Below are 12,642 nucleotides of genomic sequence, written 5' to 3'. Positions count from 1 at the left end.
CTTCATCTGGAAATTAGACAGGTTCTAATTTCTACAGAAATTATACCTCCCTGTAGCAGGGAATGGAAGATGATCTATTGCTCTGAATTCAGAGGACAGGCAGGACCAATACCATACTCGCCGTTAGGTCCACAGCCAGGCCTCAGCAGGGACAAGTCAAGACACACACACAAGATGAGGAATTCTGTGCGGCCTCGGTACCTACTTCCCAGATTTCCACCAGCAAAGTGGCTGGGGTTCCTTTTTGGCTTAAGAAAAGTCTCCGTGACCAGTTCAGAGGATGTAAATTTAGACCTGCACCGCCCTCTGCACTGCGGAGTGGGGTGCAGACCGTCTTGCTCCCCCTCCCCGCTCAGCCTTGATGAGCCCCAGGGCTCACAGCCACCGCGTGCTAAGAGGACTGTTACAGACTGAGGCGCTCCAGGAGCTGCTGTGTCTGGAACAAACCTTCAAGTAGGAGTAGAGCGGGTACGAAATGTCTTCTAAAGAGCGTGAAATGGGAAATTTACAGTCCATCCTGTCTAGCGAAAAGCATGCACGCGTGGAGCCCGGTGGTGCACACTGCCCCCTGGGGCCCACGGCTGGCCCCAGCTCTTCATATGGGCTTGTATAACAAGGTGGTGACGTATTTTTTCTTGTACCGGTGGGTCGCGCTGAGCACCATCACTCCGTCCTGAGGAAGAGGCGGAAATCACCAAAGGCAGGACTAAGTCAGGAGGCTCAAAGTTTAGGGAGCGTGAGAATCATCAGGAGGCCTGAGTAAAAGCAGGTTCCTGGGCCTCCCTTCGGAAGAGAAGCCTACGGGTCTGGGCCAGGTCCCGGAAGCCGCCCTTCAGGTAAGTATCGATACTGCAGGTGGTGCCGTTGCTAGGGGGCCTCAGAGCACACTTGGAGAAACAACAGTAACAAACACGCCCTTACCTTAATGGAAAGTGCATAGAGGTGGTTCAGCATGACGTGGTTGGGCTCAGGGAGCAAAGCTGGATCACACTGCGGGGAGGCAAAAGCAGATGTGTGCACTTGAGATTTGGAAATCAGGATTCTCCCGTGTTTCACGGCACTGGATTTCAGAGGGAAGGAGGCAGGCTCTCAGGCCCCTTTCCTCCTTGTCAGGCAGTGAAAGGGCTTGTGCACGATGACTGGGTGGGCGAGGGGTCATGCCTGGTGCTCCAACTAAGGGGTGCTCTCGGGGTCTGCTGGGCGCACTGGTGTGCATCTCTGGCCAGGCTTGATCTAGATTGTGGGCCGTGGCTCTGTCCTCTCTTTGGAGGAGGGGCAGGAAGAAAGCCGTGCAGTGAAAGGGCTTTTAGAAAAAGCGGGAAGAAATGATCAATACTCAACGCTCCTGAGCAGTGTGTTGCAAACTCATGTCTCTGAGACTCAGACGGGGAGCCTGAAGAATGCACTGGATGACTGGGGGAGGGGAGAGGCGCTCTTACTCCGTAAGAGCTCACATACGAGGCAATGTTGCCACACCTTCATATTTTTTCAGAGAAGCCAGAAATCCAGGTTTTTATTTTTTTTTCCCCCAACGTACACTCCCCAATTTTATAAATGCTAATTCAAAACAGAAAAAGCATCCAGTAAAAGCCGGCTCAGCTGTCAGATGTGTGCTTGGGGCAGGGTGGCCCCAAGAACAGCGAGTCCCCGGGCGACACACCGTGACTGCTGCGGGGATGCCTGCACGTGTACACCTGCAGCCCCCTGCTCAGCACATGCGCACCCACTTCTGTGTGGCGTCCAGAGCAGCAGCAGTTACCTGATCACCCTGGAGCGTCTGCCTGTTAGGTGGTGGCCTGGACAAGGCTGAAGAACACCTGGACTCCCAAGAATTATGGCTACGCTGCAGTCCAGAGCCGGGGAACCAGGCAGCTCAGGTCAAACGGGATGGAAAATCAAACGCGGGGAATAATGGGGTGCTCTTCAGGATTCAGCAGGAAGCACACTTCTTTTTATAAGTAATATCAATTTCCCAGAGGCAATGTGTGTTACCCACATACCCCAAATTTTGATCCATGAGCCCTGGGGTTTCTGAAAGCAATTTGGTGCTTAAAACTAGATTCTGGAACTTCCCTGGCAGTTCAGTGGTTAAGACTTCGCGCTTCCACTGCAGTGGGTGTGGGTTCGATCCCTGGTTGGGGAACTAAGATCCCATATTCCGAGCGCGGCAAAACAAACAAACAAGATTCTAAAATCTGGGGGCCAGAGGAGGAATTCCACCATGCAGCTTACTGAGAAGAGGCGGTTATGTATTTTGTCATGAAATTTGAGGTGGGAGTGGAACACAAGAGGAAGGGCTCAGAAAGGCTTTGTGGGATGGGGAGGCCCACCCTGGGAACATCTTGTGAGTAGCCCGTTCCCACGTCAGAGGGGGACCCCGGCAGTTAACACTGATGGGTGACACTGAACATTTTCACGAGCGGCCTTGCAAGATGTGCACAGAGGGGAGCAGCTGAACGTGACCACGGAGGACGGTCTGGGCAGATGTCTGGCTACTCACAGAAATCCCCGTGTCCTTGTTCAGGATGACCTGGAGAAGATGTGGCGGGAGGATGGGTGGTGCTTTAAACCGCTCCTCTGGTTTCCAGACGTAGGGCTCCTGATGGTAGGGTCCTGGTGGGGAACTGGACAGCTCTGTTGGGAGATGGTGACAGGACATTTACTTGGAAAATTAGGAGTCCTGGGAACAGTCTCAATTTGTGGTGACATTTAGTTTTCCACGTCTCCTGTTCCCTCAGTACAGATTTATATTCTCTTGAAGGATATACGGGCCCCAAGGGGGAAGAGCAGAGGCAATGAGAAAACACTTCTGGAATTTGAGTGACAGGCATAAAACTCAAGTAGTGAATTCAGACGCTCTGGTGGCAGACAGCAGTCGTGGCAAAGCAGTGAGTCTGGGACCGAGTCGTGGGAAGCTGCTCACAGTGACCTGAGCCAACAGCCACCGCAGGCCGACGCGTCCTCCTCGCTGCAGGCCGGGCCGGCAAGTGCGGCCCAGAAGCTCAAGGCTTCTAGGGAGGCTTATGTGGCTGGGCCCAAGTGAGGCGCGCTAGCAGCCAGAATAAAACCGAAGACAGAGCAGCCTGTTCACACAGAGGTGCCGGCGCATTTCAAAACTAAAACAACGAAAAGTTGAAGACCTGACCTCTAAAGGCTCTCTGCCTCCAGCGCTCTCCAGTTCCTCTTAAACTCATGCTGGAGTATCCCCATTATACAGATATATTAAGAAGCTTCTAGAAGTGCAGTGCTCTGTAAGCTTCGAAGCTGCTCACTCAGCGACATTTGGCCAGCTGGCGGGGACTGAGCTGTGATCCAAAGGACACCTGGGATGTGTCTGGCCGCCGAGACTCGTGCTGTCCCCGTAAAGCTGAGACGGCTTGGCTCCGCCAATTCCTTCCACGTCATTCTCTAGGGGACAGACTCCCTTCACACAACCCAGCCCTATCACAGCAGGAAACTGAGAAAGGCATTCAGTGCAGAAAACTGAGCCTTTAGGAGTCAATATGTATTTTGAGAAAGGGAGTGTCTAAGTATGAGAAGAGTATGGAGAGCCTGAAGTTGGTTTCCCGGCAGTGAGGGGTCAGCTTCCTTTCCCCAGGTAACCTCTGCTGTACAACCTTGACTAAAAGCTTTGGACTGTGGCCTAAAATCTCACTTATCAGCCGGTAAGGGGTATCTGGGCATTTCCCCCACCCCCCAATTCCCACCTGTCGGAATAAAACAGAAAGGACTTCTCTAAAAGACCAGTTAGCTATCCAGAGCAGAGAATGCTATTTTTGGATTTCCAACTCCTGCTCAATAACATGACTTGTCAGCCACGTGGTCCACCTGCCAGTGTGAGTTCTGAGCTGATAAAGAGTTAAGAGATCCTGGGGGCAGGACCTCCAGGCCCAGGCAGGTGACAATGAAGAATCATCCTGTGAACTGAACCCGTTTTCCTAGACGGTTAGGCACAGTCCCGGGGAACCTTCACTGCTTCCCATAGGGGTCCTGGGACGGTTTGAGGCCCTGCAAGAAGGGGCAGTGCAGCTGGTGTGAACACTGTCGATGCCAACGCATCCTTCTCCCTGCGTAGCACATACTGTTTCCAAGCAGCTTCTTCCTGTGGGTTTGGATGCAAAGCAATCTACTGAAAGTTCGATGATCGGATGACTCTTGGAAGATGGGAGAGTTTTACTAGGACCATACTGAGCAGGTTGCGCTGTGTAGCCTGTTCTGTGGTGAGCCTTACCTCCCCCACACCCCCGCCAAGAAGGGATTCTGACAAGGTGCTCATGGACCACGCAAATGATGCCAAGGTCACTGAGGGGTCAGTTTATCACCTGTCGGGCTGAAACTCTCCAGGTGCCCCGAGCAGGCTGGCTTCCCCAGTGCTGGCCCCTCACCGACCCGATGCAACTCTCTAGGGCCTCTTGGGCCTGCCTTGGCACAAGACCAAGCTCTGGTTCCGTCTCCAGTGTCTGCTCTCTGTGGCCAAGCAGACCTATGGAATCCTGGAGATGACCCAAAAAATGACCTACGGGTCCCTCAGAGCTAGATTTTAGAAACCTGACCTGACACAGAGTTAGGAATTAGTTTTGTGGCTCTTTGGGGAGCTACGGACACCCACCGATTGGGCGGCTCCCACTCAAGAGCGAGAGGCAAGAGAAACAAGCTATTTCTAATCTATACAGCCCCCGCCGGCACACACGTGGTAAAAATAACTGCTCATACCAGACACGTCGGAGCACTTTTGGGAATCCACCATCAAAGCATCGAATACTTCAAAGTCGGTTTTCTTCACTTGAATGACGTTGTTTACTGTGCCAAGCTGGCTGGTCACTATCGGCTGGGGAAAGACAGACAGGCAGAAATCACAACGTGGAAGGTCTCTAGAGGTGTCTTTAGTGGATCCAGCAGGCCTGGCTGGAAGGTCTCATCTCCTGGCTGGCCCACCTGCTCATCTCAGTCAAGGATGCCAGTAGGCTGACAAGGAGCGCTGCTATCTAGCTCGGCCATGCACGGGGACTTCGACCAGCAGGACAAAGGGACCTGACAACTTGTCTGGATTGTGGGGGCAGCCAGAGGACCAAGGGCGGGAGGAAGGGTACCTCAGAAGGGTCGTGTGTCCACTGACCATCCACGAAGAACTTGTACTGATGCTCTCCTTCTGGCAGGTCCAGGATGGCTACAAAGTTATTGTGGCTGCAAGAAAAAGGGAAGCAGATGATGTTAGCGGGGTGGGCTGCCCTCTTAGCTGACTTGCAAAACCAGCCACGGAACAAAACAAAACTTCCACGTAAAATCAAGGGTTCAGCTGCACGAGAAATAAACATTTTTCACCAATGCAGACAATTCAGTATAATGATCTCAATCTAGAAAAGCTACCAGGAAGCGGCATCGTGAGAGGTTTCCTGGAAAACTCGCTTTGCTCAAACACCAGGAGTCCACATTCCTACCATCAAAAGGTCAACGAACAGTCATTCGTCCTCAACTTGTGAGCAAAATAACACCTGGCAGCCTGGATGCCAAGGAGGATGGTGGCACAAGATAAACAGCAAGCTGCCCGCCAAGTTCTACCCTTTGCTAGCTTGCCCAGCTCAGGACAGGGGATCAATTTCACAGGATGTACAAACAGTTCCCTAAGGCAACTCGTATAACTACTAAAAAAAGGGTTCCACAAGACCTCTCTCATTTGATTGTTTTGTTCTTCCGACTAGCATGCCTTGTAACTGGGCTGAGTGGCTCCCTCCTACACCAACTGGACCCCTGGAAAAGCAGGCGGCTCCTTATCAAGAACCAGGCCTGGCCCAGCAGGGCACAATTTCGTCCTTTGTTTCATCAAGAGGACTTCCTAGTGAAGATGCTTTTCCACTGACAATCTGAGACAGCCGTCCATGCTAGGGTGTCGAGCAAGTGTTTGGCTACAGTCGCACTAATGGCGCCCACATAATGTGTACAGAGTCCAAGTTAGAAGGAAGCTCGGGGATCATCTGGTCCAACGTTCCCTTCTCAGAGAGGAACACTGAGGCTCAGCTCAGCCAACAAGGACTCAAATCCCGCTCTGTCCACTGCGCTAGGAATAGAGCGCTCTTTCTGAAAAAAGTCCTGCCTCAACAGACACAAAGCTAGAATATCTGAAGTGAAAGGTGTCTGTGAAACGGAAATGCTCGTAACTGTGTGTTTTCTTCTAAGTGTGCTCTAAACCTAGCACGACTCCTTGGTGAGATTTGAACCCTGTGAATGATTAAGCACAGCTATTTTTCCATTCAGCATCAACTTTATAAAAACATCCTCTTCTATTCACCCACAGGAGTCCTTCAGAAACCAGAGTAGCCCTGGGTTAAGACAAGTAGATGAACACACCCAGGCGATTACCTTCTTGTGAGGGGAAGTTTACTCCAATTGTTGAAGGACCCAGATAAGTAAACTTCCTTTCCGCCCCCCGTCCATCGAAACACAGTTGGCCGAGCCTGGGCAGGAGCTTTGTCGTTCACTTCCAGATCGTGCTGCCAGGCCAGGAACTCCTCCTTCTCCGGAGCCTGGAAGCAGAGCGCTTGACTCAGGAACAGGAAGCCATTAGTGAGCTCCCTGCAAGAGACAATTACCCTCATACTGACAATTCATTCTAAAGAGGCAGCTGTCACTACCCAGGTTCATATTCCGGCTCATTAACTCACTTGCAAAACGGAGATAATAAAAGCGCCTATTTCTTAAGGTTACTGTGAAGGCTGAGTGAGACAAGACAGCCCATGTAAAAAGCTCTGCACAGTGTCGGACCCAGAGTAGGCGCTTTGTAATTATTAGCTACTGTTACTGCTGTTATTCAGGAGGTCGTCATCAAAATTCTAGAAGTTATAAAGCTCACTTGCAAGAAGGCAGTGAATGAACTTGAGATTAGCTTAATAAATGTCATTTTCCTCCCTTAATTAAGCAAGATTTGAAGTACATGAAAATTTATTAGGGACAATTCCAGAGCTGTCAACTTGAAAACTGGCAAGCCCAGGTGCTGAGGAAGGCAAAAGCTAATCACTGAGTGCTGTCCAGGCACCAGGGAGAAAAAGGTAAGACAAAGACTGACGTTCATTACGGTAAAGAGTAACTTCTTATATGGGCAGCGCTGTATAAAGGAGGTGTTCCGGGATGAGAGACAGAAAACACGTCTGACTCTGGGTGTGGTTTTGGATCTCTTACATTTTTCCTAGTCAGAAGCCAAAGAGCAGGAGTTCTAGGCTGTGATAGACTCTTAAAAGGTCTGGAGCAGGTTTCTAGCACCTTCAATTCAAATACTGACCTGAGCTCATTTAAAAGATACCTGCATTTCTGTGACCTTTAACAAAATTTACAGATTAAAGAATAACAGACTGCAATCACTTTCCACTGAGGGTGTGATAACTAGCCACAGCCAAAATGGTGAGCAAGTATAGTTAAAAGAATTCACGACTTTTTTTTTGTATCCGAGCATTCAATCCAGTGTGTCTGCTACATCATTTCAGTAACTTCTGTGGAAATGATAATGGAAATTATTTAAATCGTTCTCTACAGATCATCTGTATGCTAAACATTTCTTATAAGAGTTCTAAAACAACAAAAGAACAAGTATTTCTTAAAGCAGTTTGATTCTTACGGTATCTTAAATGGCTGCCCTTGGGCCAAAATTATTTCTAGGGGAAGAGATGTCAAATCATTGGATAAACAGGATTCCAAAGTTCACTTTACACACAGCTTCAGGAATGCAACAAATTCAGAAAGCAAGTTGAAATCACAGGCTGGAGGGCCGAGTAAAAGCAGACTCTTTAGGGGTTTCCCTGGTGGCGCAGTGGTTGAGGGTCCGCCTGCCGATGCAGGGGACGCGGGTTCATGCCCCGATCCGGGAAAATCCCACATGCCGCAGGGCGGCTGGGCCCGTGAGCGATGGCCGCTGAGCCCGCGCGTCTGGAGCCTGTGCTCCGCAAGGGGAGAGGCCACAGCAGTGAGAGGCCCGCGCACCGCCCAAAAAAAAAAAAAAAAGACTCTTTATAGGTTAGCCTCAAAGCCAAGATTCAGGTGAGGATATAAGATAATAATGCGATCACCCAAGCCAGCATCTGAGGGAAAATGAGTACAGCTGGGATGAGTTGCCAATTAGCCTAATGGGCAATGATGATTAATAGGCAACTAGATACTAACAGAATGTGTGTGTGGGAGGGGGAAGAGGTGCTTGTCATCTTTCCTAAACCTACTTGTTGCAGTGCCCTTTAAGTATTTAGTTGTTCATTTCTTTAGGATATACCACATACATATCAGCTGCCAGAATCACTAAGTATTCTTGGACTGGGCTCTGCCCCTAGAAACTGACCACATCAGGTGGTTAGCAGGAAAAGGGCTGAAGCAGGAATGGAGAACCTGTCTTTAGAGTTTTTAATGAGTTAAAGCAGACCGCAGCAGGACGCCCAAATCTGGCCTGCAAAAATGTTTGCTTTGGCCTGTTTAAAATATTAAGTCATATATAAACAATAGGAGAGAGAAGCCGAGCAGCTGGCTGCCTCCTTCAGACTGATGTTTCACTTACTCACTGACCTCCGGAAGTCAAATTACTTTTCTATGCCTGCTCTAAAGGGTGAACCACAACTTTTCAGCAGAACTAAAGACCTCTGGCAGCTGCAGTCAGCTGTTGGACTCTACGTTCACCTTACACATGTTCTGGTTTATCTCCAAAACTGAAAGTTAACTGCAAAACTATTACAAAACGCGCCAGTCTGCGTAAAGGTGGTGGAAGATTTCTCAGAGCTGTGAAATTAATCATACCTAAGAGAAAAGCAGAGACTGGGACTCAATTACTGCTAGAGCCACGATCTTAATTAATTAAGAATTTGAACCTGTCTCAGAGCTGCCTCTTCCTTAATGATGTTAAACGAAGTGAATTCCTCCTCCCTCAGGGTGACTTTCTCATATCGGTAATTAGACACAGGTTCCGGAGCTGCTAAGAGGATTCTCTCACTTCTGATGATTAGAGGCAATACGAGGGGAAGGCTCTAGGAGATTTCAACATTAGTCAAGGGGAATCAGATTCCCACACCCCCATTACCTTGATTTCCTCGGAGTGGAAGAGGTCAGCGTCCTCGGGGCTGTCCATCAGGATCTTGGGCCTGTCCCCATCCTTGGAACCCCCCGAGCTGTCCCCTCGGGGCGTCTTGTGGCCGCCCTGCCGGTCCAGCGCAGCGCGCTCGCTGCTCGTGTTGCCCATGGCGGAGGTAGCCGGACAGGGGGCCTCACTCCAAGGGAGGCACAAGTGACTCCCGGCACCTCCACCAGGACCCTAGGAAGGAGTCGGAGCACCGGGTACCACACCCCTCAGGCTAGGATACGGGGTCGGGATCCGGCTTGGGCCGGGTAGCAGGGCTGCCGAGGTCTCACAAATGCGCTTTACCTGCTGCTCAGGCCGCCGCAGATCGAACACACCACCGAGCGCTAGGAAAACTCGACTCTCCCAAGAACTCCCCCACGTCTTAACAACTTCCGCTTCCGACACTTGCGCAAAGCGACCCAACCCACAGGGTTGGGAGTGGCTGCGGTGGGAAAAGCGCGCGAGGCGAACTTGACCTCACTTCCGCTTCCGGTCCAGGTCAGCGCGTTAGCAAGCACCCAGATGGTCCTGGCGGGCTCCGGAGGGCGCAGTCGCAGTTGGCCGCTCCGGCCGGTCCAGGACGTGGCTGCCGAGGGCCAGCAGGGGGCGCAGAAGCGCGCAGGCCATCTGGGCCGCCCTCCCCGCGCTGGGATGAGCTATGGTGTTAGTTATCTCGGTTACTTTTGCCCACTTCCAGTTGATTCTACACTTTACAGCCAAAGGGGTCGTTCTAAAGGGCAAATCTAATTAAGACTCCTTAAAGCCCTTTAATGCGCTAGCTTTCACGCCTTTGAGTGCCTTAGAATCACGTGGAGTGCCTGTTTAAAATGCAGATTCACCTGCCCCTAATCCCCAGAAATTATGATTCCAAAGCTCTGGCGTGGGGTCTGCATTTTAATAAGCACTCCAGGTGATTCTTATGCAGACAGTCTTGCAGGTGTTTGAGAAAATGACAGACCATTAAACTCTCTGGAAACTTCTCACGTCTAGTAGCTTGGGGGTTGTAAAACGCTGGAATTATTCGTGTATTTTCAAAAAATTGAGTGCACAGCCTTTTGACAGGTAATTTTGCAAGCTATTTTAAAATCACTTCGAACACATAATTCTGCATAAAATGCATTTATTAGCGTTTGTCATTTACTGTGGCCAGTGCTTCAGCAAGAAGTGTGTACACATGTGGTGCTAAAATATTCTAATCTCCTTGTTGGTCATTGTTAGGATTTTTTTTGTTGGTGGTGTGTGTGGTGGTGGTGTGTGTGGTAGTGGTGTGTGTGTTTGCATGCGAGTATGCCAAAATGCTTTGCATTTGCTGGGCCTGGTCATGCATTTTGTCCACTGAACAAACATTTATTTAGTACCTACATAATTCCAGACATTGTGTGACGTAAAAGGGAGACACAGATGATTAAGATACGGGGAATTTGGCAGTATCTATAAAATGTTTTAAAATGCACCTTCATTTTGGTGCACAAATTTACTTCTAGAAAATGTCTACAGAAATACACATGTGAAAATTATATGCAATATGTTCATTTGCAGCATTGTTTCTAATGCCATAATACATTAATTGTAAGATGCACATTTCACATTTTAATCTCTGAAACAGGGTGCATCTTACAATCAGTGGAATCTTAGATTTGATGAAATAAGGAAATGGAAAACTGCAGAATCCTAAAAAGTTTGTCAGTAGGAGAATGGCTAAATGAATTAAATACATTCATTTTATAGAAATAATGAGCAACTTTTAAAAAGGAGGAAATAGAATTATGTGGGCAACTATAGAGAAATGTCTATGACGTTCCAAATCCCCAAAGCAAGTGGCAGAACAATAGAGGTTTTAACAGCATGAGCTCTCAAGTCAGCCTGCCTCGGTTCAAATTCTGGCTTTACCACTTAGTAATATCACCTGGTTTCCTCTTTTGTGAAACGCGGAATAAAAAAACACCGACCTCATAGGCTTGTTTTGTGAATTAATTGAGAACACACAGGAAAAGTGCTTAGCATAGCACCTGACACTTTAGCACCCAATAAACACTAGCACTTTTATGAGCATCATTATGCTTACAAATGGAAAGTTCTGGGAAGATGTACAACATGCTGTTAATAGTGGTCCCCTCTTGGGAGAGGACTCAAATTGGAAACAGGAACAGATAGGGGATTTTCACTTTTTAGTTTACTGTTTTAAAATATTTCTACTGCAAGGATGTACTACTTTTGTAATTTAAAAACATTGTTTTAAAAGACAAAAGTAAATAAGACGTGGTTCCAGCCCTAAAGGAATCTATAGAATAGAGGTGGAAACACACTCACAGAAAGGCAGCAATACAGGGAGGCAAGGGGTTCTAGAGAAGCCCTGAAAGCACTAAAGCCAGGCCAACGGATAACCCAGAACACATTCCTTGACCTGTTTTTATTGCTCACAATAGGCAATGAAGAAGCCATGGATATAAAGATGTTGATCTTTGGTTCTTCCCCAAACAACTTGAGAGATAAGGAAAAACACATGAGTTATGGACCCCTAATCCAGATACTTCTATGCATGAAGAAAGTTTCAAGACTTCTGCTCTGGCTCGGATAAGATAAGTGATATCCTGAAGTTTTCAACTGCTGAGACAGCCCGGTAACTGGGATTGTACAGGTGCACTCTGCACAGGGGTGCCTACCCGAGGACACAAGTAGGTCCCAAGGTTCCACCTGCCTGGAGGAACAGGTGCCTTTTTCTAATTTGTACAAATACAGCCATATGGACTAGCCGTGGTCCTGGCCTCTCTCCAACAGAAACATTTGACCATGAGAACCAGAAGTAGTTGTGTAAAGTCTTTTCTTACTTACAGAGTGTCTGCCACACAACACAATAGGGATGTACAATTAAATTCTAGGACACACTGACATTTCAGAAAGGACCATTTTTGCCTTCATTGAGCTCATTTTCTTTTTTAAGTTTGTGTCTATTTGTAATTTTATCAGGTGAAAGCAGATAGATTTACACCAAATGTGGAGGATATGTTTGGGACAGTCTGACTTACAATGCTACGTTGTATTCTCAAAACTGGGAATTCCCTGGTGGTCCACTGGTTAGGACACCACACTTCCACTGCAGGGGGCATGGGTTTGATCGCTGGTTGGGGTTCCGGTGTGGCCAAATAAAAAATTTTTAAAAACTGACTTTGGGACACATTCAGGGAGATCTCAAAGAGATAAAGATGAGTACAACAAGGGGTCTGTGTAACTGCTGTTGGGGGAGTCTTGCCATATTGTGTTAAGACTTCATGGACAGAGAAACTAACATTGGTATCAGCTTTTGGCCCCATATGGGACATCACAGATAGGGTAGACTCTCCAATTACAAGTGTCAACTTGGATTTCAGCTGCATCTCTCACGGGTTACTCTGTGTTATTTATCTTTACTCAACAATAGTTCATGATTCTCCCAAGCATCAGAAATGCCTCTTCTTTCCCTGACCCTCTGCTGGCATGGGTGTCAGACTACTCTGTTGCAGGGGCAGGGGGCGGGGAGGGGGGAAGGCAGGGGTGTCCCAGGAGGTATAAATGGTAGG

General features: G+C 48.6%; 1 protein-coding gene across 1 annotated transcript; it reads right to left on the bottom strand.

Annotated features, from left to right (window-relative positions):
* Window positions 1-595: 595 nt before the first annotated feature.
* Window positions 596-9,205, bottom strand: PRKAB1 (protein kinase AMP-activated non-catalytic subunit beta 1). Its single transcript, XM_065889846.1, has 7 exons — window positions 9,047-9,205; window positions 6,358-6,521; window positions 5,091-5,184; window positions 4,714-4,828; window positions 2,501-2,634; window positions 922-990; window positions 596-673 (listed from the first exon to the last, which is right to left on the bottom strand). Exons 1-7 carry the CDS (start codon window positions 9,203-9,205, stop codon window positions 596-598), a joined length of 813 nt encoding a protein of 270 aa, XP_065745918.1.
* Window positions 9,206-12,642: the final 3,437 nt, after the last annotated feature.

Source organism: Phocoena phocoena, chromosome 13 (genome assembly GCF_963924675.1).
Source record: "Phocoena phocoena chromosome 13, mPhoPho1.1, whole genome shotgun sequence".
Lineage (NCBI taxonomy): Eukaryota > Metazoa > Chordata > Mammalia > Artiodactyla > Phocoenidae > Phocoena > Phocoena phocoena.
Note: the sequence above shows the minus strand (reverse complement) of the source record. Positions and strands in the feature narration are given on the sequence as shown.

Bases quoted from the DNA above. Each gene is read 5' to 3' on its own strand.
- PRKAB1 (XM_065889846.1), bottom strand. From the start codon at position 9,205: ATGGGCAACACGAGCAGCGAGCGCGCTGCGCTGGACCGGCAGGGCGGC. The intron at 5,185-6,357 runs GTAATCGCCTGG...TTTTTCTTGCAG, and splicing joins AAACTTCCCCTCACAAGAAG to CCACAATAACTTTGTAGCCA. The intron at 4,829-5,090 runs GTACCCTTCCTC...GTCTTTCCCCAG, and splicing joins GGACACACGACCCTTCTGAG to CCGATAGTGACCAGCCAGCT.